Source organism: Oncorhynchus clarkii, chromosome 20, assembly GCF_045791955.1.
Source record: "Oncorhynchus clarkii lewisi isolate Uvic-CL-2024 chromosome 20, UVic_Ocla_1.0, whole genome shotgun sequence".
Taxonomy (NCBI): domain Eukaryota; kingdom Metazoa; phylum Chordata; class Actinopteri; order Salmoniformes; family Salmonidae; genus Oncorhynchus; species Oncorhynchus clarkii.
The window spans coordinates 60,440,870-60,465,838 of NC_092166.1; the positions used below are offsets into that span (position 1 = coordinate 60,440,870).

Genomic DNA, 24,969 nt, shown 5'->3' on the forward strand with positions numbered 1-24,969 from the left:
GCGCTCTGATACTGTTTGCCATGCGGTAGCATAGAGAACAGTCTATGACTGGGGTGGCTGGGGTCTTTGACAATTTTTAGGGCCTTCCTCTGACACCGCCTGGTGTAGTGGTCCTGGGTGGCAGGCAGCTTAGCCCCAGTGATGTACTGGGCTGTACGCACTACCCTCTGTAGTGCCTTGCGGTCGGAGGCCGAGCAGTTGCCGTACCAGGCAGTGATGCAACTAGTCAGGATGCTCTCGATGTTGCAGCTGTAGAACCTATTGAGGATCTGGAGGACCCATGCCAAATCTTTTCAGTCTCCTGAGGAAGAATAGGTTGTCATGCCCTCTTCACAACTGTCTTGGTGTGTTTAGACCATTCTAGTTTGTTGGTGAGGAACTTGAAGCTCTCAACCTGCTCCACTATAGCCCCGTCGATGAGAATGGGGGTGTGCTCGGTCCTCCTTTTCCTGTAGTCCACAATCATCTCCTTTGTCTTGATTACGTTAAGGGACAGGTTGTTATTCTGGCACCACCCGGCCAGGTCTCTGACCTCCTCCCTATAGGCTGTCTTGTCATTGTTGGTGATCACGCCTACCACTGTTGTGTCGTCTCCAAACTTAATGATGGTGTTGGAGTCGGGCCTGTCCATGCAGTCGTGGGTGAACAGGGAGTACAGGAGGGGACTGAGCATGCACCATTGTGGAGCCCCAGTGTTGAGGATCAGCGAAGTGGAGATGTTCCTACCTACCCTCACCACCTGGGGGCGGCCCATCAGGAAGTCCAGGATCCAGTTGCAGAGGGAGGTGTTTAGTCCCAGGATCCTTAGCTTAGTGATGAGCTTTGAGGGCACTATGGTGTTGAACGCTGAGCTGTAGTCAATTAATTACATTCTCAAGTAGGTGTTCCTTTTGTCCAGGTGGGACAGGGCAGTGTGGAGTGCAATAGAGATTGCATCATCTGTGGATCTGTTTGAGCGGTATGCAAATTGGAGTGGGTCAAGGGTTTCTGGGATAATGGTGTTAATGTGAGCCATTACCAGCCTTTCAAAGCACTTCATGGCTATGGACGTGAGTGCTACGGGTCTGTAGTCAATTTGGCAGGTTACCTTAGTGCTCTTGGGCACAAGGACTATGGTGGTCTGCTTGAAGCATGTTGGTATTAGACTCAATCAGGGACATATTGAAAATATCAGTGAAGACACCTGCCAGTTGGTCAGCAAATGCCCGGAGCACACGTCCTGGTTTAAAGGTCTTACTTGCGTCAGCTACGGCGAGTGCGATCACAGTTGTCCGGAACAGCTGATGCTCACATGCATGCTGCAGTGTTGCTTGCCTCGAAGCGAGCATAGAAGTGATTTAGCTCGACTGGTAGGCTTGTGTCACTGGGCAGCTCGCGGCTGTGCTTCCCTTTGTAGTCTGTGATAGTTTGCAGGCCCTGCCACATCCGACGAACGTCGGAGCCGGTGTAGTACGATTCAATCTTACTCCTGTATTGGCGCTTTGCCTGTTTGATGGTTCATCTGAGGGCATAGCAGGATTTCTTATAAGCTTCCGGGTTGGAGTCCTGCACCTTGAAAGCGGCAGCTCTACCCTTTAGCTCAGTGCGAATGTTGCCACAGTCACTGTGGGGACAACGTCCTCGATGCACTTATTGATAAAGCCAGTGACTGATGTGGTGTACTCATCAATGCCAAAAGTCCCAGGAACATATTCCAGTCTGTGCTAGCAAAACAGTCCTGTCGTTTAGCATCTGCTTCATCTGACCACTTTTTTATAGAGCGAGTCACTGGTGCTTCCAGCTTTAATTTTTGCTTGTAAGTCGGAATCAGAAGAATAGAATTGTGGTCAGAGTTTCCAAATGGAGGGCGAGGGAGAGCTTTGTACATTTCTCTGTGTGTGGAGTAAAGGTGGTCTAGAATATTTTTCCCTCTTGTTGCGCATTTAACACGCTGATAGAAATGAGGTAAAACTGATGTACGTTTCTCTGTATTAAAGTCCCCGGCCACTAGGAGCACCGCCCCTGGTTGAGCGGTTTCCTGTTTGCTTATTTCCTTATACAGCTGACTCAGTGTGGTCTTAGTGCCAGCGTCCGTTTGTGGTGGTAAATAAAACAGCCACGAAAAAAATGTCTGTGGGGATAATATGGGTACTTTATGAAACAGGAGTATTCCATGCTAGAGTGGCTACTGCCTAGGAATGCTAGTTCCAGACATTGCCATAGTTGGATTGAGGAATGCTGAAACTGACCGTTGCAATGCCATCAGATGAGGTCAACACAAGTGCACAGTGGTGATGTGCAGTTTGCAAACAATTAGTTATTTTTGAACGACTCTTTACTGACTTGAGTCATGATTCGTTTTTCTGAGTGACTCGTTAATTTTTGTGGTTCGTTTGACGTGCTGGCTGCAATGAGTCCTACAGTATGATACATGCTCCTCTGGTTCAGCGGCTCCAGATACATAGCCTGGATGACGCGACCCATGCGACTACATAGCGAAGAGCTGGTGTGCATGGCAAAAGAGCTCTATTTTCATGTAATTTGATCATAGCACCGGGTCCAAACCAAGTGCCAACGCCTTTTAGCAAACTCCATGCGTTTACATTTGTTGGATGACAGGAAAATAAAGCTCTTTAGCCATGCAAACCAGTGGTGGGTTTTCCATCAAAATAAATAATTATATGCAGAAGATTCCCATACCTACTGCAAAATATGTTGGTGGATCTTTGATGTTAGGGAGCTATTTTGCTTCTGGTTGCCTCTTGCTTGACGACTAAAACTGAATTATTCCGCTGCCTTGTAGTTGCTACATACTTAAGTAGGAGACTGCCATCGCTGAAGTCATTTGTGGTGATGTCGAAAATAGTGGTTTTGTTCAAAACAAAGTCATCAGCCATTGGCTATCTCTAACCAATAAGAGTATCAAAGCCAGACACATTTTCTAAACGCTGCATACCCACATATGTTCTGGCTCAACCCATTGGTTTTTGGGACCAATCAGAACGGTTAGAATGTTTGCGTTCTAGAAATCATAGGAGAGGTACTCAGTCTCTTTTCCGCAATTAGTCCCTAACGTCCCGTGGTTGTAGAGTTTGGTCGGAGAAAGGAGTCTGGGTAGCCAGGTCAGGTTGCCTCTGCTAGGAGGCTAAAACTTGGCCGGAAGTGGATCTTCCAGCAGGACAATAACCCCAAGCACCCATCAAAATCCACAATTAAAGTTAATTGACCACAAAAATCAAAATTTTGCAATGGCCATCTCAGTCGCCAGACTTGAACCACATTGAAAACCTGTAGTTTGAAATGAAGAGGGCAGTCCTTAAGTGCAGGCTAAGGATATCATAGATCTGGAAAGATTCTATATGGAGGAATGGTCTAAGATCCCTCCTAAAAGGCTCAGTGCCATTACCCTCACAAGGTGAGGTATTGAAAACAGGTGCCAATAATTTTCACCCTTATCTTTGAGAAATACATTTTTCTGAGCAATTGTATTATTATAATAATATTTTTTTGCATACAATATAGCTCCCTATTTGTCATTTCTTTGTCGTTTTTGCTCACTTTATCAAGGGTGCAAACAATTTTGGACCGGCCTGTAGATATTTGGACAGTGATGTTCCATCCAAGACCTTTAAACCCCATTAGGTTACTCTGTCTAATGTGTGTCCTGTATCATGGGAGAAGAGGCAAATCTGACTGTACTCTGGTGCTGTTCAGGCCACAGGTCTGATTTATAGGGTCAGTGTAGACCTTATACATTTATCTAGTTTTGTTGTGTTGAATAAAAATAGTTGCACTCCCATGTATTGTTATTCAAAGACATTTTGAATAAGTGCATTCTATCCAATCTCTAAATGTCCTTCTCTTAAGCCTCTAGCAGCCACCTTTATCTGAACACCACAATATCCCTTTGTATCGCTACGGGCATTGTACGCTTCTAATTCATGTGGTATACAAAGCTAGGTGGAATCAATCAATTCATGTAGGCCTACTGTTTTATTTTAAAATACCATATTTATTGACAATTCGATTCACAAATCAACTTTTGCAAAAAAAAAAAACTGAAATCATTTTACATTTAGACATTTAAAAAAAAAATATATATATATAAAATTTGTGAAGCACAACAAATACTCAATCACAGCAAGTCAATCGACACAGGGTTCAGCTTCAAGCATTTGTATGAACACAGACAGAGTTCCAGAGCCTTGGTTGCTTCACCCAAATCGGTGTATTCCCATCCCAATCAACCCATAGCCTGTACCTTCAACACCTCACGAAGTGTCTTCAGAAAATATTTACACCCCTAGACTTGTTCCAAATTTGTGTTACAGACTGAATTTAATTGATTAAATTGAGATGTTTTTCATCACTGTCCTACACGCAACTTATAATGTCATAGTGAATTATGTTTTAAATTTTTTCCCCCACACAAATAAATTTTTTAATTTTTAAAATTGTACTTTATTTAACTAGGCAAGTCAGTTAAGAACAAATTCTTATTTTCAATGACGGCCTAGGAACAGTAGGTTAACTGCCTGTTCAGGGGCAGAACGACAGATTTGTACCTTGTCAGCTCAGGGATTTGAACTTGCAACCTTCCGGTTACTAGTCCAACGCTCTAACCACTAGGTTAAAAATATGCCCCTTTATGGCAAGCCAAAATAAGTTCAGGAGTAAACATTAGGTTAAGTCACATAAGTTGCATGGACTCACTGTGTGCAATAAGTGTTTAACATGATTTTTGAATGACTACCTCATCTCTGCACCCCACACATACCGATAATTGTAAAGGTCCCTCAGTGGAGCAGTGAATTTCAAAAACACAGATTCAACCACAAAGACCAGGGAGATATGCCAATGCCTCGCAAAGGGCACAGATTGGTAGATGCGCAAAAAAAAAAAAAAAAAAGACATTGAATATCCCTTTGAGGATGGTGAAGTTTTTAATTACACTTTGGATGATGTAGCAATACACCCAGTCACTACAAACATCCTTTCTAACTCCGTTACGGGACAGGAAGGAAACCACCTAGGTATTTTACCATGAGCACAATGGTGACTTTAAAATAGAGTTTAAACGGCTGTAATAGGACAAAACTGGCGATGGATCAACAACATTGTAGTTACTCCACAGTACTAACCTAATTGGCAGAGTGAAAAGGACCTTTTTTACAGAATAAAAATATTTAAAAACATGCATCGTTTGCAACAAGGCACTAAAGTCATCTAAAAAAAATTGTGGCAAAGCAATTCACTTTTTGTCCTGAATACAAAGAGCTCGTTATGTGTGGGGCAAATCCAACACGTCACATTACTGAGAACCACTCTCCATATTTTCAAGCATAGTGGTGGCTGCGTCATCTTATTAGGTAGTCTTGTAATTGTTAAGGACTGGGTCGTTTATCAGGATAAAAAAGAAACGGAGCTAAGTTTAGGCAAAATCCAAGAGGAAAACCTGATTCAGTCTGCTTTTCCACCAGATACTGGGAGATGAATTCACCTTTCAGCAGGACAATAACCTAAAACACAAGGCCAAATCTACATGAATTGCTTATTGAAATTTTACTAGGCAAATCGGTTAAGAACAAATTCTTATCTACAATGACCGCCTACTCCGGCCAAACACAAACGACGCTGGACCAATTGTGCACCGCCCTATCACGGCCTTCCAATCACGGCCGGATGTGATACAGCCTGGATTCGAACCACTATCTCAGTGCCTCTTGCACTGAGATGAAGTGCCTTGGACCGCTGCGCCACTCGGGAGTCCCAAGGAGACAGTGAATGTTCCTGAGTGGCAGAGTTACAGTTTTGGCTCAAATCTGCATATGGCATGACCTGAAAATGGTTTTCTAGCAATGATCAACAACCAATTTGACAGAGCTTGAAGAATTTTGAAAATAATAAAATGGGCTAACGATGCACAATACAGGTGTGGAAAGCTCTTAGAGACTTACCCAGAAAGACTCACAGTCAGGGGGTTGAATCTAATCAAGATTTAATAGGGTTTCTTTTTCTTTTTTTTAAATAATAATTTCTCTTCCACTTTGACAGAGTATTTTGTGCAGATCTGTGACAAAAAAACAACAACATTTAAATCACACTTTGGAAAAAAAGGTTGCGAACGTTCTAAAAGATTGGATAGGTGTGAGCAACATGGATTTTTATCGCCGTGTTGCTTATGCCGATCCAATCCTTTCAGATCTACACGTGCCTAGGGGTAGATCTGGAGCTGGGCCGTAGAAGAGGGTTAGGTAAGTAGGTGTCTAGGTCGGTCAGTGTGGTGAAAAAACGCTAGCGACACCTGCAGTCCCATGCTCCACTGAGTTCACATTACATACTCAAACTGAAACAATATTATCATGACCAAGACTGGGCATCCATAAGGTCTTATTCATGCATATATTTAAAGCAATGAATATCAAATGGCAAATGAAAACAATGCATTGACATGTACTGTATGTGCAACGTGTGGATGCATTCTACTGTAGTGTATAAAAATCAACATATTCAGTTACTGACTTCAGACATCCGTTTTCCCTCGTAAGCTAGGCTCATTCAACAACAGTAGGATAGACTGGGGGCAGTTGTAACGGGGGTCAATTGTAACACCTTGCATATCTCCAAACTTGCTGTGATGAAACTCACACAGTGCATGCCCATGTAAGGTCTCTCTCCCTGCTTGAAAAGTTACAGCGAAATATCTCTGCACATTTTATGGGCAAATATTATTCTTTTTTTAGGGGTGAATGTAGTCCCCCCCCCCCACCCCAATCGGATGTATTTTTCCTTTACGCTCCATTAATTCAAACTAGCATAATTATCATCACTATATACTGGCTGAATATTGACGTGACACTATTGTTGTCTCTTGACAGGCACATGAGGTTGTGTCATGGTTGCTAGGGTGGGGGGCAATTGTAAAGCAGTGTTAAAAATGACTCTGAGCCAAGCTGCCAAAATATGAAAACAAGTGATTTTTTACATGCATGATACAAATACTAACTAAATAGCCTTGGGGTCCAGTAGCATACCAAAGAAGTTGTAAACAGTCGTCTAGGAACAATCAGACTATTCAGATGTTTTGAGAGGAACTGAATGGCCATGCTCAAACATACTGTAATCATTGGTTACGCACATAGAAATACTAATTTGTTGCAAAATCATTACATACGTCTATGATAATTCATTAACATAAGTTAAGTGAATTTATTTGGTTTATTTTTTAGGTGTTACATTTGACCCCAGCTACTGTTAAAAAACACATATTTCAAACCCTCTCTCTGGCCCTGGTACTTGGAGACAAACTGACTTCTTACAGCTGAGATAGGCTGAGGTCGAGGGCTGGTAGCCTGAGTCTATAGATGGGTTAGCTGATAACGTCACGAAAACGATGCGCACGCTTCAAATGGGGCAGAAGTCTGTGAGAGGTTGTGATTCTGGATGGCCAGATAGCTACTAACAATGACAAGAAACTGCCACGTGGGGAGTCGTGACTCTTTTTGGTTAGTTTCATCTAGTTCTTGATATCATGTCTTGTTTTGAGGTGTTTTGACTGATTTCATGTCAATGCTAATATGGCTAAAATTAGCTCGGTAACTAATCAACAACTGTAACAAGAGCTCATTGTCCAACATTTATTTAGGTTTTCAAAAAACATAGTCGACTAAATATAGTTTACATGTTATCAACAACCTAAGTCAATCCTGTCTGTTTGGACCCATTGTTGCGCACGAATCGGTTTTGTTGCTAAACAACCAACCCATCTATTGTCCTGCTGCAGAAGGCCACTTCACACCTATGTGCTAGGGACCAGGTTCCCAGGGAACAGAGTCAGCTGACCTGGTCAGCCAATCAGTGGCTTAGCCTGGGAGCATCAGAACCCCACACTGCCTCTCAACTCTTCAGTTCTTTCCAGGAGGGCAGGTTGAGAAGGGCTTTAAACTGATGTCCTCCACCTCAACTCACATCTAGACCCTTTCCACATGGACAACACTGCCTCCCAACTGGTGTTAGTGAGTCTTTGACAATGAACCACTATCACTTTCATTAGTTTTCTCCTCTTCTTGTTTGCCATGTATGTGCGCTTGTCCGTTCCTGTCCTCAGAATACCAGCTGACCCAGCCCCAGCCCTGGGTCCACGGCCCTCATCGGCCCATGAGGACAGTCTAGTGTTCTCTTCCCGTTTGCCGTGTGTTTGGTGTATGGAAATAAAGTGTGAATTGTATCCCTATCTCCTACTGGTCATTCACGCCTAACCAGGGTGCTGGGAAAGTTGTACCATAATCTAAACCGGTACCTCTTTCAGAGACCACCAAATGGTGTGCTTCTTTTTCATGGTCCTTCGAGCCGGATAGGTTAAATTGTCCTGGACTATGACCAGTAGTGAAGGGATGCAGTTCATGCTGCATACCATGCCCAGGACGAGGCACACACACCGGCAAGAAGAGGAGGACCGGGAACTCCGGAGACTCCAGTGAAAAAGGAAGAGGCTCCAGCGTATCACAGATGCTGTCATCAAGAAACTGCGGGAGGTAGATGCGAGGGGTGGCATGGTAACATCAGGACAAACCCAAGGCACTATGTGGGCATAGAGAACCCGCAGCGCTGGTCCTGAGTCCTGCCCGTCCAGCAGCCACTAGCTCCACAACCTCCGCCTGGCTACTGGCAGCACCCAAAAGTCTGCACTTCAAGCAAAGCAGTTCCCCGGTAGGCCATCATTGTGAATAAGATTTTGTTCTTAACTGACTTGCCTAGTTAAATAAAGGTTACATTTTATTTTTTTAAAGCCCCTGAGCACCGATGGATCGACCAACCGCATCCTGAGCTCAGGACAGGGCAACAACCTCAAATGGCTTGGGTGCCATGGCCACCGGTCCAGCCACCCCCTCACTCATGTAGAGTGGCCACCGGCACGCCAGCCAGTTCTGCCACCACCTGGACTCCAGCATGTCCGGTGGTCACTAGTGCACCAGGAGGTTCTCCAGCCAGTGCCCTCGCCCAAGACTACCACCAGGACTCCAGCACGTCCAGCGGTCTCCAGTGTCACAAGTGCTCCAGCCAGTGCTCCCAAGCTAGTTACTCGGACAGTCAAACGGTCACCATCGGAACCTGAGCACATCCAGCAGCCAGCTCCGCACCCAACTTGCACCCCAGGAGGCGCCACCACAAGCAGCACCTGAGCCAGTGAAGCCATTGCCAGGACTGCAGCCAGTCCACCAAGCGTCAGAGCTCCAACCTGCAGACAACCAGCCAGACCTGCAGCTACCGGTGCCTGAGCCAGCACCCTAGCCAACACTCCAGTTACTGTCACTCCTGGGCAGCCATAACCGGACTCAACTCCGGTGCTGGTCCCTACACTACCTGCTGCCCTTGCAGAACTGCTCGGCCTGGACCTGACGCCCACGACGACTCTCCAGCAAGAGTCCCAGTTGGCGTCCCATCCAGCACCAGAGCCTCCAGCGCCATGTACTCTAGACCTGCAGTCGGCTGACCCTGATCCTGTTCTGGTTCCAGCATCAACTGCAGTCCTCAAGAACTAGCCCTGGCCTCGGCACAGCGTCTGGCCCTGTCCTGGACCCACCGGCCGACTACGCTCCAGTCCCCACACCATCGGCTGATCCAACGGCAGCCCTGGATTCCCCATCTGGACCTGATAGGATACAATTAGCGGCTAGCATGCTACACAATATATACACGAGTTAACAGTTAACTGCCCTGGTATGAATGATTAGGAGTCAGATGTAAGTTTACTATTTATAAAAAATGACTGGCTTAGTTCAAGTGGTCTCTGAGCAAAAAAAACAAGACAAAATCGGTTACCAGACCACCCTATCTGGGATACATATTAGATAAGTGTTTTTACATTATATCTTCCTCACACACATCTCTTATCAGATTATGTAACTACTAACTACCCTATGAAATAGTGTACTTAAAAAGTAAGTACCTACACTCCAGTGGAGGCTGCTGAGGCGAGGACGGCTCATAATAATGGCCAGAATGGTGTAAATGGAATCAAACACATGGAAACCATATTTGATACCATTCCACCAATTCTGCACAATCCATTACCATGAGCCCGTCCTCCCCAATTAAGGTGCCACCAACCTCCTGTGGTACACTCCAATCAAAGGGAGCTTATGAAGGGCACAAGTGTGCGAGCGCCCTGAGTCGAGGTGTTAATCCTAGGCACCATGTTTTTGTGCTCTCTTAGGCCCATAACAGACTCCTAGTCAACTTAGCATTTGACCTTCATTGTAGCCAACAATCAAAATAGGGAGAGCGGGTGTGGCGCACACATGATAAAATATATCCATTTATATATACAGTATGACTTGGGACGCGAGGTTTTCCTGACTCCGTGAGCCAACCAGGGAACAACTCTGGGTCTCACGATCAGATGACATGGTCGGAAAAAACTCCTGGCCCTGAAGAGGTAATTCACCAGAAGCAGAAAGCACGATGGAAAAGGCCGGTTTGTGGAGCATGACAGTTTGTCTGACAGCACATGATACATACATCAGCTATAACAAAAGCATCAATAAATAAATAAATAAATACAATGTATAAATACACAGGATAGAAATAATTAAAAACTGAAAAGCTGCATGGGCAATGGCAACTCATGACAATCTGCTTCCCAAATGGCACCCTATTCTCTATAGTGCCCTACTTTTGACCAGAACATTATGGGGCCATGGTCGAAAGTAGTACAAAGGGTGGCATTTCAGACACAGCGAAAGTCATATATCAGGGATAAAAAAAGTTCAAATGGATCTACTGATTCGATCACCCAAGACAGACAGGTAGCCTGGTGGGTGAGTCTTTCTGCTTTTAGGCTGGGATTCAACACGAAACGGTGCGTGAGCGCGCTTGACATTGGTCATTTCCAATTGAGCCGACATCCGCAGCGTTTACCTTAAATGCGATCTGCACGAACCCAGTAAAATTGCCTTTGAAAGCAGCATTGTCTACAAGCGTGATCTGATTGAATCCCGGACGTAGTCAGCTTGTGCGTTGTTGATGTCGAACGCAGAAACATGCACCCAGGCTAGTAAAAAGGCAACTGAATGATATGAAGCACCTTCAGAATACCCTGGAACGCTCTAGAAGGTATTGTAATCGAGAACAGCACAGATGAAACCTTGTTAGCTACAGTTGAAGACAGTCCCCTCTTTACTACAGTACTCTGGTGGGAAGAATAGGATGGAAGAATGTACACAGGGACCAAACCAGTCTATGATTATAAAATAACAAAACCTTCCTACAGTACATGAGTTTCAAAATGGCATGCTAGCACATTCAAATACAACTGACCTAAACAAGACTAATACAGTTGTACTTTTTCAAAGTACATTATATTAATATATATTCTTTATTGCATTACAGCAGGAGGATTGCCCTTGGCTTAGCTCGGGAGTCGGAGCATGTGTGTGAAACAAAGAAAATATTTGTTAGAAAGGAAATGGGGAAAAAAGAAAGAAAAAACAAAATATATTCTCTTACATTCTGGTTTAGAAAATGCCATGTTCATTATCTGGCTAAAAGGCTGGGTTCTAGAGAGTAGCCTTGAGATTGGTTGCTGAGAAATGCTTAGTGTGTTTCCCTAGGTTCCCCATATTGACTTGAATCCAGTTTCCTCCAGACATCACCTGATGGTAGGTGTTTTTCTAGTCTGCTATTGGGATACTCTCCTCGGGCAGTGTTTCCCCTATATGCATTTTCTTTTTATATACACTATCGTTCAAAAGTTTGGGGTCACTTAGAAATGTCCTTGTTTTAAAAGAAAAGCACATTTTTTTTGTCCATTAAAATAACATCCAATTGATTAAAATAAAACAGTGCAGACATTGTTAATGTTGTAAATGACCATTGTAGCTGGAAACGGCAGATTTTTTATGGAATATCTACATAGGCGTACAGAGGCCCATTATCAGCAACCATCACTCCTGTGTTTCAATGGCACGTTGTGTTAGCTAATCCAAGTTTATAATTTTAAAAGGCTAATTGATCATTAGAAAACTATTTTACAATTATGTTAGCACAGCTGAAAACTGATGTCTGATTAAAGAAGCAATAAACCTGGCCTTTAGACTAGTTGAGTACCTGGAGCATCAGCATTTGTGGGTTCGATGACAGGCTCAAAATGGCCAGAAACGAACTTTCTTCTGAAACTCGTCAGTCTATTCTTGTAATGAGAAATGAAGGCTATTCCATGCGCGAAATTGCCAAGAAACTGAATATCTGGTACAACTGTGTACTACTCCCTTCACAGAACAGCGCAACCTGGCTCTAACCAGAATTGAAAGAGTGGGAGGCCCCGGTGCACAACTTAGCAAGAGGACAAGTACATTAGTGTCTAGTTTGAGAAACAGACGCCTCACATGTCCTTAACTGGTAGCTTCATTAAAAAGTACCAACAAAACTCTGGGATTCTGGCCTTCTAGGCAATTTGTAAAAGGGTTTTCTAATGATCAATTAGCCTTTTAAAATTATAAACTTGGATTAGCTAACACAACGTGCCATTGGAACACAGGAGTGATGGTTGCTGATAATGGGCCTCTGTACGCCTATGTAGATATTCCATTAAAAAAATTGCCGTTTCCAGCTACACTAATCATTTACGACATTAACAATGTCTAAACTGTATTTCTGATTCCATAAAAAAATGTTTAGTTTCCAGCTACACTAGTCATTTACAACATTAACAATGTCTACACTGTATTTCTGATCAATTTGATGTTATTTTAATGAACAGTGTTTTTTTGCATTTCTTTCAAAAACAAGGACATTTCTAAGTGACCCCAAACTTTTGAATGGTAGTGTATCATAATTTTTGGGATGATAAAATATTTTCAGTGTAAACTTAAATGACTAAAACCAGATATAATGTGTGTAGAAAAGATAATGGAGCAATAATTTTTTTGACTTAGATCATCTTTGAGGACTAACAATCACCAAAATAAAACTAGAATATAAAATTCCCAAAATGTCATGGCTTTGATTTTGTTATAGTTATCGGAGTCACTCAGATAGCTTAAGAACATGGCATGAGCCATAGGAAATGATCTTTAAAACTGTAAAATGTTCTCTCCGCCCCATGGCAAAATTGCAGGAAATTTGCTTTAAAACAGCTAAATGTTGCTTCTGCGGCCAAGAGGAGGGCCTCTAAATCCACACCATTGGCCACGCCAACTACCCCCCCACATCTACTGCTGCTGAAACAAATCCTGGTGGAAACCCTGTCTGGTATTGGGACAAAAGAAAGGAGGAACATGCTGAAGTGTGATAATCCTTATGTGATACAGTGTGAGACAATATCATAGACCAGTGACCGTGGGAGAAAAAAAAATCAATTATACCGTAATACAATTTAAACAAGGATCCCTCCCACCCCAAAAAAAGATTGGATTATCGCAGTGATAAACCACCCAGCAGGTGTAGCAGTTTGGTTGAGGTTAGCGCTACCTGCTAGGAGCCAGTGCTTTCGGGCTGAGGTGGGTTGAGTGCTCCTGGGTTCAGGTCAATGGGCACTGAGGAGGAGTGTGATTATGAGCTTGAGGTAGAAGTTCCCCTCAACCACAGATCTAGGATCATATTACCCTTTCTCCAATTCTAACAAACAAGAGGGATGAGAAACGATCTGACCCAGTGTCAGCAGTTAGAACCAACTTCGAGGGCTGATTGGTTCCCAGCATGTATTGCCACGCCCCTCTGTTCATTGTCTGAGCCAATCAGAAGGGAGAGTTCATCCCTAGTTTGGTCTCAAACTGTAGCTTCTGTCTCTTCTGGTAGCGAACCCTCACCCTGCAGACAGAAGGAATGGACAGATCAACACATAAGAACAGTTTTTCGCCCCACATGACTATCCCTTCCCTAATCCTCTTCTCTCAACCATTCGGTCATCTGCAATCTTCTGCCTTTCTCTCTCTCTCCCTCCTATCATACCACTCCTACTCTACTTGCATAGTTAAATAAAGGCTAAATAAAAAAAATAGACTCATCCTTTCCCCTTCCTACTTCTCTCCTCCCCTCACCCTCCTCCATCTTACCGTATCTCGTGTAGTTTGACAGCCTCATTGAGCAGCACCACCACCAGGGAGGACAGGGAGACCAGTAGCCAGGCCAGCATGGGGATGTCCTTCAGGTCAAAGGTCAAATGTGCCAACCGGTCCTGCCACAGCTGGTAGTCCACCGTGGCCTGCACCAATTGACCCAGCAGACTGGAGGTGGGGAGGAAGGGCGGGGAAGACCGAACGAGTGAGAAAAGAGTATCAGTTGATGCCAAAAAAAGCTGAAACTTCTCTATTGCAGCTGCCCTTTAATACTGGTCAGAAACAGTTAGGCTGCACGCGCACACACACAAACAGAAACACTTACACAACGGGGACAGTGAGGCACCACCAGGTGTTGCTGAAGGGGTTCTTCTTCCACAGCGGCTGAGAGCGATGGACATAGCTCAGAGAGATGACCACTGGGAAAGGAGGGCGAGAGAAATGGAAAGAAAATAAAACGTAAAGATACATACATGAACCTTGGCACTCTATATAGGGCCCTGGTCAAAAGTAGTGCACTATATAGGAAATAAGGTGCTATTTGGGATACAATTGGACTTGATAGATGCAGGGGTGAGAGTGACACAGAAAGCTCCTCCTGCCTCCCGGGTGGCGCAGTGGTCTAAGGCTGTGCCACCAGAGACTCTGTGTTCGAGCCCAGGCTCTGTCGCAGCCGGCCGTGACCGGGAGGTCCATGGGGCGACGCACAATTGGCCTAGCGTCGTCCGGGTTAGGGAGGGTTTGGCCGGTAGGGATTTCCTTGTCTCATCGCGCACTAGCGACTCATGTGGCGGGCCGGGCGCAATACACATTAACCAAGGTTGCCAGGTGCACAGTGTTTCCTCTGACACATTGGTGCGGTTGGCTTCCGGGTTGGATGCGCGCTGTGTTAAGAAGCAGTGCGGCTTGGTTGGGTTGTGTTTCGGAGGACGCATGGCTTTCGACCTTCGTCTCTCCCCAGCCCGTATGGGAGTTGTCGTGATGAGACAAGATAGTAACTACTAACAATTGAATACCCCCCCACCCACCAAAAAAAGAAAGCTCCTCCTACCTGTGTGCAGGGCCAGGAACCCAGCCATGACTTTCTGAGTGAGCAGCAGGCCGTTGGACAGCTCCCTGAACCAATGGGGAGCGTCCTGAGCCGAACTGACCCTGAGGATATCACTACAGCTGATGGTGGTGTTCTCTGCCATGGTCAGGTTGTTGGCCCTCAGGCAGACCTCGTGCAGCGTGAAGCCAAAGCCCAGGAGGTAGGCACACACAGTCAGGCCAAACCTCAAAAGGAAACAACCCAGGAAGTAGTTCTGCGTCTGCAGGAAGTAGATATACACAAATCTAAATGTTAAAAGGAATGCCATGGTACACATGTCATGATTAAGATAGATAACACACATCTGATTCAGAACTAGAAGAGGTGAAGGGAGCATATTTGGAGTTAGCCAATCATGAAAATTAATATAAAACTTAGCATAGTCTAAAGCAGGGCTCTCCGACCCTGTTTCTGGAGAGCTCCCCTCCTGTAGGTTTTTCACTCCGACCCTGTTCCTGGAGAGCTCCCCTCCTGTAGGTTTTCACTCCGACCCTGTTCCTGGAGACCTCCCCTCCTGTAGGTTTTCACTCCAACCCCAGTTGTAACTAACCTGATTCAGTTTATCAACCAGCTAATTATTAGAATCAGGTATGCTAGATTAGGGTCGGATTGAAAACCTACAGGACAGTAGCTCTCCAGGAACAGGGTCAGAGTGAAAACCTACAGGACAGTAGCTCTCCAGGAACAGGGTCAGAGTGAAAACCTACAGGACAGTAGCTCCCCAGGAACAGGGTCAGAGTGAAAACCTACAGGACAGTAGCTCTCCAGGAACAGGGTCAGAGTGAAAACCTACAGGACAGTAGCTCTCCAGGAACAGGGTCAGAGTGAAAACCTACAGGACAGTAGCTCTCCAGGAACAGGGTCAGAGTGAAAACCTACAGGACGGTAACTCTCCAGGAACAGGGTCAGAGTGAAAACCTACAGGACGGTAGCTCTCCAGGAACAGGGTCAGAGTGAAAACCTACAGGACCGTAACTCTCCAGGAACAGGGTCAGAGTGAAAACCTACAGGACGGTAACTCTCCAGGAACAGGGCCAGAGTGAAAACCTACAGGACCGTAACTCTCCAGGAACAGGGTCAGAGTGAAAACCTACAGGACGGTAGCTCTCCAGGAACAGGGTCAGAGTGAAAACCTACAGGACAGTAGCTCTCCAGGAACAGGGTCAGAGTGAAAACCTATAGGACAGTAGCTCTCCAGGAACAGGGTCAGAGTGAAAACCTACAGGACGTTAACTCTCCAGGAACAGGGTCAGAGTGAAAACCTACAGGACCGTAACTCTCCAGGAACAGCCCTGGTCTAGTGTACAGTAATACGTCTAAAACCGGGCCGGTGTGGGTAAACTACAATACGTACCTTTCTGGGGATGGCATCTTGGTTCTTCCCCGTGGCCACGTTCATCACAGAACTTTCTGGTGGCTTTCCTAAGAACGACACACTGCCAACACAACACACATAGTTATCATGTGTAATGCTGTTCTACTATATAACATTTCAGTTTGAAACCCATATGGTTAGTAGCAGTGATACCTGAGCAGTGGACAGCTGAAGCAGGACAGCCAGAGGATATCAGTGATGTTCATGGGAGGTGGGAGCTGGGCGAGGCAGGCCAGAAACTACACAACGGCAGGGAAACAAACAATACTTTCAGAAAATATTCAGCTAAAACTGTTGCATCCCTCAGCTCTTTTATTATAGAAAAAATAAATAGGCTGGTATGAGAAACTGGGGTGACAAAAAGAGCATTAGTATTTCAAGAATGCGAGGCTCAGGACAGTCATGTTCTCTCTCTCACCTGGATGAGGACCAGGGTCAGCTGACACTGCAATAGGAACAGGAAGCTCTTGCGGATGCCGTACGTAGTGTGACGCGCCTTGAAGGGAATCATACACGTAAAATAAATATATTGTATCTCTGTGTGCGTGCAAGTGTACGAGTCTCACCTGTTCTATGAGTTTGACCATGCTGACCGACTCCCCCTGGTGGAAGGTGACAGAACAGGCCAGGGTGTTGAGTTGACCAGAGAGACTGAGGGGAGACAGACCCTCCACCTCCCCGTTCAGGCCTGCTCCTGTCGCGTAGCCGAACGTCTCCCACGAACACCGCGACGGGTACAGGGGGTCCAGGGCGATGCTGGGGGAAGGACAGGTGGTTTTGTTGTTATTCCTCTTTGTTTATGAGGAACGGTATTGTTGACTTCATAATTTCATTAATGCCTGAAGCAGTTGTGTTATCAGGTTGTAAGTGAATGTATGGATGCACATCTTAGACTATTTATAAATGAACTAGGCAACAGCTGCCGTGTTTGTGACAGGCGTTTGTTTCACGTGTACCTGAGGTCGCTCTGTAGGAAGAGGCAGCTGTTGCGGAAGTTGGCAGAGCTCCCCAGGCAGCACGTCACCTCTCTGTTCTCCTGCATGATCTTTATCATCTCACACATAGCTACACACACACAAACAAAGATTCAGAACAATCTCACACACGTACAATGAGCAAAAAATATGAATCTAACAATTTCTAAGATTTACAGAGTTACAGTTCAAATACGGGAATCAGTCAACTGAAATAAATTCATTAGGCCCTGATCTATGGATTTCACATTACTGGGAATACAGAAGGTAGGGTCGTGGATCAGAAAACTAGTCAGAATTTCATTTGACCGCCATTTGCCTCATTCTTCACATTGAGGTGATCAGGCTGTTGAATTTACCCCACTCCTCTTCAAGGGCTGTGCCAAGTTGCTGGATATTGGCAGGAACTGGAACGCGGTCGTACACGTCGATCCAGAGTATCCCAAACATGCTCAATGGGTGACATGTCTGGTTAGCATGCAGGCTATGGAAGAACTGGGACATTTTCAGCTTCCTGGAGTTGTGTTCAGATCCTTGTGACATGGTTGTGCATTATCATGCTGAAATGGATGAATGGCTCAACAATGGGCCTCAGGATCTCATCACGGTATCTCTGTGCATTCAAATTGCCATCAGTAAAATGCAATTGTGTTAGCCTGCCCATAACATAATCCCACCATGGGGCACTCTGTTCACAACGTTGACATCAGCAATCTGCTCGCCCACAAGTTGTCATAAACGTGGTCTGCGGTTGTGAGGCCGGTTGGACGTATTGCCAAAGTCTCTAAAACAATGTTGAGGCGGCTTATGGTAGATAAATTAACATAAAATTCTTGGGCAACAGCTCTGGTGGACATTACTGCAGTCAGCATGCCAATAGCATACTCCCTCAAAACTTGAGACATCTGTGGCATTGTGTGACAAAGCTGCATATTTTAGAGTGACCTTTTATTGTCCCCAGCACAAGGTGCACCCGTGTAATGATCATGCAGTTTAATCAGCTTCTTGATATGCCACACCTGTCAGGTGGATGGATTACCTTGGCAAAAGAGACATGCTCACTCACAGAGATGTAAACAAATTTGTGCAAAACAAATTCAGAGAAATAGGCTTTTTGTGCTTATGGAAAATTTCGGGGATCTTTTATTTCAGCTCATGAAACATGGGACCAACACTTTACATTTATATTTTTGTTCAGTGTAGCTGTAACAAGTATAGCTACATTGCAAATCTTGAGATAAACTTAAATACCATGATCAATTGATTTGTATATTAAAAACATAGTAATGTCTTTGTACCAAATACTAAGCATAGTCTAAAGCAGAAAAGGTTGATTCATGTACGTGAAGTGAACTGTAATATGTTCTGACTCACTCTCTGGGGTACAGTCGGTGAAGAGAGGCACCAACAGAGGCACGTTGTCAATGTTCTTCAGGTGAGGACGAACCTGGTGGATACCACGAGGTAGCTTCGCCTGGAGGGGGGGAGCGAGGGCGAGAGAGAAGGGTTAGCAAGAAACAGGTCACAAGTCACAGTTGAGAAGAGAAAACGAGAAGAAAAGAAAAGAGAAGGAAAGACAAACAGTATTTGTCCTGTACTCTGTTGCAGTCCTCCAGGAAGCTGGGAACATCAGCAGTCTCCTCCTCTGGTAACAACGGCCCCTCTGCCTCATCTCGGGAGTCTTGGTGCAGGTCATCATGCAGGGAGTCCTGGCCTGGGCTGTTGGGGGCACCGTCACAGGGACTGTCCCTGTTTGGGGTCAAAGAGATGTGACAGTTCCACCCTGTCTCCAGGCCCATCTTCTCTGCAAACACCTTACACATACACAGGAGAAACAGACAGACAGGCAGATTGTCACCATTGTCATCAGCTTTGCCGTCACAAACATCTCAGAAAACACACCGTACTGCACCACATCGTCACCACCACAAACATCTCAGCAAACACACCGACCTTGCTGCGTAGTTCGTCCTCCATGGAGAAGTAGACGAAGCGTATGCAGGCGGTGACCAGAGCGTCTATGAGCCTGACGGTGTCCAGACGAGCCTGGAACTGGGATGACACCATTCCCATGAAGATCTGACCACTCAGAGCCTGAACACAGTCATCCTTCTCCACACCTTCTCCTATACCCTCTATGGAGAGATGTCAGGGGAGAGAGAAAGGAGGGGGACAAGACATGAAAATAAATATAAGCAAAAGTCACACTAAGGTACAACACAAAACACATTGTAAGTGTAGCTTCATTATCCTCTCTTCCCACCCTCTCCTCTCCCCTCCTCTTCCCACCCTCTCCTCTCCCCTCCTCCCACCCTCTCCCCTCCTCCCACCCTCTCCTCCCACCCTTTCCTCTCCTGCCTTACCATCAGAGCTCCAGGAGTTCCTGCGGGAGTCGTATTTGATAGGGGTGGTGGAGGGCAGTTCTACCCCAGAGAAGAGGTTGGGTCCGGGGGCTAGCTCCACACATTTCCCATTGAGCTGGTTGGACAGGGACACCTGCATGGGCTTGTAGGCAAAGGCAGAGCAGTAGCCCGACAGACAGGCACGCTGGTAGAAGTCCAGAACTTTCTTCCTGTAGGGGGGTAGCCATATAAAGAGTGAATAATGCATGAAGTCCTTTATGTTTATTGTGGTATAAGCAGAATTCTATATAATTCCAATGCCAGAACCCCCCAAAATGGTGCCCAGTCACTGATTTCAACAGCCCCCTAGCCACGTTATCCTGGTGCCGGGTCTGCTCATTAGGTTATTATAAGGCTGCGATAAAGACTACATAAGGCTGCAATAAGACTGTGATAAGACTACATAAGGCTGCAATAAGACTGTGATAAGACTACATAAGGCTGCAATAAGACTGTGATAAGACTACATAAGGCTGCGATAAGACTACATAAGGCTGTGATAAGACAACACAAGGCTGCAATAAGGCTGTGATAAGACGACATAAGGCTGCAATAAGGCTGTGATAAGGTTGTTATCAGGCTGCTCTGACCTGTCGGAGCCAGAGAGAGGATAGATGTCAGATCCGTCCCAGACGTCAGTGCAGGCCTCCAGGATGAGGTCAGCTGAGCCGTGAGACAACATCTGGACGTTATCTAGGGGTGAGAGGTCAGGGGTCACAGAGGTGCAACAAAACAATTCCAAAAAAGAGGTCAAGGCTAAAGAAGAGGGTAAGAGACGGAGAGAGCGAGTGTGAAACCAGAGAGATGGAGTGAAAGTGAGCGAGAGGGAAGAAAGACAAAGAATAAAAGAGCTATAGAGAAAGAAAACGCTAGCTATTCTCACTGGAAGAGGAGTCTCTGATGAAGAGGGAGATGAGGTGGCTGATGGGAGGTTGTCTCTTGGTGAAGTTGTGTAGGCGTCGAGGGACAGACTCCTTGGCCTTCTCCCCACAGGGCAGCTGGTACAGAGCTAGGTGGTTCTCCTGTTTGAACAGCTCCCTCGCCCCGGGAGTGAACCCTGAGAAACACACGGGAAGAAAAAGAGTGGAATAGAAGGGGTCAGTGTGTGTGTATGCATGCATGCGTACGTGTGCATCTCTTCCCTTCCTTCTCCTCACCTATAAGCCTGGACAGCTCACACAGTCCCCAGGGCACGTGGACGGGCAGCACGGCCCCGTGGCTCTCCTGCAGCGCCAGGTTACTGAGGTGGTCGGAGAAGCGGCAGAGCTGCTGGGTGACGCTGGCGTTGCACAGGTTGAGCAGGATGTTGAGGCCCAGGGGCTTGAGGCTGGGCAGGTGGCACTGCCAGCCCTGCTCGTCGAACTGGATACTCACCGGGTTCTGCTGGTCCTGAGACAGACTCAGCATCTCCAGGTGGTAGTCACACACGTAGTCCTCCGCGTCGTTGTCACAGCAACCCACCATGTCCTGAGAGAGGGGTGGCGAGAGAGAGACAGGGGAAAAAGGAGGGGAATGAATGCTGTGCAGTAAGATAGTGATGACAAGAGATTGATATATTGTGTGTGTGTGAACGCGCACCTTACCTGTTCAGGGCCCTGGTCCCTTTCCTCGGTGTTGTGGCTGAAGCTGACATTAGATCCCGAGGGGTGTTTGGTGCGTGTCTCCTGCGCCTGCCGCCGAGGCTGAACTGTGTCTTCGGAACGGCCGGTGTCATGTGAAGTCTCACTGGGCTCATGCCCGCCCCTCATCCCATCCATCACTGGCATACACAGCAGAGCCTCCCCCTCCTGGGTCTGACAGATAGGATGACCAGCCAAATCAGACTTTCAATCACTGAAAAGATTCTATCAACTGTCAAAGCGTGTCTCAGTCACTACCTCAGACGCTTTAAAGGAAATAGATCATGGTCTCACGTCAGATAACGCGATGGTCGTGTCGCGTTAGAACGACTCCATCTGACGGAAGACAGTGGAAACTAGATACTAAAAAAAGAGAGCAATTCTATCATCATTGACGTTCTATATTCGAGTACTACAGGTTTAAAATGTCACTTACAGGACCTCGTAGACAATAAGAGCCCTTATAGGTAACCGAACGATACATCTGATTTTAGTGGGCAAGAACAGGAGAAGATGAAGAGCAATTGATGAAAAAGTAGCAATCTACCCCCCCCCCCCCCCACCCCAAATACACACCTTCTTGTCTACTCAAAACACAAACACGCACCTCGTCACGGTCATCGTCGGTCTCCATGCGGCAGAAGGAGTTGACAGACAGGTCGTCTCGCAGGTCTTGCTGACTGTCGTTGTGAGGCGGCTCCACGCGACCACTGAAGAACAACACGGTCTCTGGACTGGGGTTAGGCCAGGATAATACACCCTGTTTGTCCACACAACACAACACCTGGCGAGAGAGAAGAGTTATACCCGTGTTCATTTCGACGGCGAAAATATTCATCAAACACCTGCATTGCAGTGGCAATTGACAGGACGATAACAGGTAACAGTCCTCAACTGGCAGCTTCATTAAATAGTACCCGCAAAACACCAGTCTCAATGTCAACAGTGAAGCGGCGACTCCGGGATGCTGGCCTTCTAGGCAGAGTTCCTCTGTCCAGAGTCTGTGTTCTTTTGCCCATATTAATCTTTTCTTCTTATTGGCCAGTCTGAGAAATTGCTTTTTCTTTGCAACTATGCCTAGAAGGCCAGCATCCCAGAGACGCCTCTTCACTGTTGACGTTGAGACTGGTGTATTGCAGGTACTATTTAATGAAGCTGCCAGGTGAGAACTTTTGAGACCGTCTGTTTCTCAAACTAGACACTAAAGTACTTGTCATCTTGCTCAGTTGTGCACCGGGGCCTCCCACTCTTTCTATTCTGGTTAGAGCCAGTTTGCGCTGTTCTGTGAAGGGAGTAGTACACAGTTGTACCAGATGTTCAGTTTCTTGGCAATTTCTCGCATGGAATAGCCTGACGAGTTTCATTTCTCAGAACAAGAACAGGCTGACGAGTTTCAGAAGAAAGTTATTTGTTTCTGGACATTTTGAGCCTGTCATCGAACACACAATTGCTGATGCTCCAGATACTCAACTAGTCTAAAGAAGGCCAGTTTCATTGCTTCATTATTCAGGACAACAGTTTTCAGCCGTGTTAACATAATTGTAAAATGTTTTTCTAATGATCAATTAGCTAACACAACGTGCCATTGGAACACATGAGTGATGGTTGCTGATAATTGGCCTCTGTACACCTATGTAGATATTCCATAATTACTATTATATATATATATATATATATATATATTTTTATCTGCTGTTTCCAACTACAATAGTCATTTACCACATTAACCATGTCTACACTGTATTTCTGATCAATTTGATGTTATTTTAAAATGGACAAAAACAGTGTGCTATCGAGTGGCTAAGACAAGCAAGTCCCATACTATTGTGGAGGACTTAATTCTTCCTGCTGCCGCGGATATAGCGGGGACGATGCTGGGCAAAAGGCCCAAAAAACTATACAGAATGACTTCATCAAACAAGACTATTTCACGACGCATCAGTGACGTGGCAGGAGATGTTTTGAAACAATTACTGCTTCGCCTACAAGCCAGTGAATTCTATGCGGTACAGCTGGATGAGTCAACAGACGTGGCAGCCGGGCACAGCTCCTGATATCCATTACATTTATGGGGGTCAATTAAGGAAGACATCCTCTTCTGGAAACCAGGACAACAGGAGAGTATATTTTACTGTATATAAGTACTGGACAGCTTTGTGACATCCAATGGACTTTGGTGGTCAAGATGTGTTGGTATCTGAACTGATGGCACAAAAGCCAAAACAGGGAGACATGGGAGTGGTAACGCGCGTGCAAGCAGTTGCTCCCGACGCCACTTGGGTACACTGCAGCATCCACCGAGAGGCTCTTGCTGCTAAGGGAATGCCAGAGAGCTTGAAAGACGTTTTGGACACTACAGTGAAAATGGTTAACTTTGTTAAAGCAAGGCCCCTGAACTCTCATGTATTTTCTACACTATGCAATGATATGTGCAGCGACCATGTAACACAAGTGCGCTGGTTATCAAGGGGCAAAGTATAATAAAAAATAAAAAAATTGAGAGACGAGCTTAAAGTTCTTACTGACCATCATTTTCACTTGTCTGACCGCTTGCATGATGATGAGTTTCTCACACGACTTGGCCTATCTGGGTGATGTTTTTTCTCACCTGGATGATCTGAATCTAGGATTACAGGGACTCTCCAACACTATATTCAATGTGCGGGACAAAATTGAGGCTATAATTAAGAAGTTGGAGCTCTTCTCTGTCTGCATTAACAAGGACAACACACAGGTCTTTACATCATTGTATGTTTTTTTTTTGTGTACAAATGAACTCAAGCTTACGGACAATGTCAAATGTGATAGAGCGAAGCACCTGAGTGAGTTATCCCTTTCATGACCTGCCTCCAGTCCACTTACCGATATCTGAACAAGAGAGCCTCATCGAAATTGCAACAAGCCGTTCTGTAAAAATGTAATTTAAATCAGAAGCCACTGCCAGATTTCTGGATTGGGCTGCGCTCAGAGTATCCTGCCTTGGCAAATCGTAAAATGCAAATGAATTACTTAAAAATCATACAATGTGATTTTCTGGATTTTTAGATTCCGCCTCTCACAGTTGAAGTGTACCTATGATAAAAATGACAGACCTCTACATGCTTTGTAAGTGGGAAAACCTGCAAAATCGTCAGTGTATCAAATACTTCTTCTCCGAGCCGATGACCTCATTTCAAGATGGCTGCTAACTACATTCCAGTTAACGGTGTGAAGCATAAACAAAATACGTTGATGCACACTAAAAGACGGGACTCCACAGATCATGAGGATATCTTAAATTGTCTGCCTGTGACCTACCATTATTGATCACCAGCCCCTAGAGTCATTTTACAAAACGTTTAGGCTACTAATTTGGAGAAGCTTAGTTACCGTGACTAGACAGTCACAAGGAATTTGACTACTTACGACAAAACTTTGATTATATTATAGCTACAGCATGTCAAAGGGCAGGGCTCCAGACTATGACCCTTTAG

At 45.4% G+C, this 24,969-nt stretch overlaps 1 protein-coding gene across 4 annotated transcripts in view; it reads right to left on the minus strand.

Annotated features, from left to right (window-relative positions):
* Positions 1 to 5,703: 5,703 nt before the first annotated feature.
* The window catches only part of LOC139376632 (transmembrane protein 94-like), a 36,533-nt gene continuing 17,267 nt past the window's right edge, over positions 5,704 to 24,969 (minus strand). For 3 of the 4 annotated variants that reach the window (XM_071119435.1, XM_071119432.1, XM_071119434.1), the window contains 18 exons: positions 22,104 to 22,280; positions 21,461 to 21,670; positions 21,035 to 21,344; positions 20,761 to 20,934; positions 20,468 to 20,570; positions 19,839 to 20,047; positions 19,429 to 19,610; positions 19,074 to 19,289; positions 18,850 to 18,949; positions 17,458 to 17,566; positions 17,068 to 17,257; positions 16,920 to 16,997; positions 16,655 to 16,740; positions 16,481 to 16,562; positions 15,088 to 15,346; positions 14,362 to 14,455; positions 14,034 to 14,204; positions 12,648 to 13,788 (listed from right to left, as the gene is read on the minus strand). In XM_071119435.1, the coding sequence (XP_070975536.1) occupies positions 13,716 to 13,788; positions 14,034 to 14,204; positions 14,362 to 14,455; positions 15,088 to 15,346; positions 16,481 to 16,562; positions 16,655 to 16,740; positions 16,920 to 16,997; positions 17,068 to 17,257; positions 17,458 to 17,566; positions 18,850 to 18,949; positions 19,074 to 19,289; positions 19,429 to 19,610; positions 19,839 to 20,047; positions 20,468 to 20,570; positions 20,761 to 20,934; positions 21,035 to 21,344; positions 21,461 to 21,670; positions 22,104 to 22,280 (2,823 nt within the window). In that variant the 3' untranslated portion in view covers positions 12,648 to 13,715. Of the gene's footprint in view, positions 13,789 to 14,033; positions 14,205 to 14,361; positions 14,456 to 15,087; positions 15,347 to 16,480; positions 16,563 to 16,654; positions 16,741 to 16,919; positions 16,998 to 17,067; positions 17,258 to 17,457; positions 17,567 to 18,849; positions 18,950 to 19,073; positions 19,290 to 19,428; positions 19,611 to 19,838; positions 20,048 to 20,467; positions 20,571 to 20,760; positions 20,935 to 21,034; positions 21,345 to 21,460; positions 21,671 to 22,103; positions 22,281 to 24,969 lie in introns of all 4 variants that reach the window. The other variant, XM_071119431.1, reaches the window with a different exon arrangement.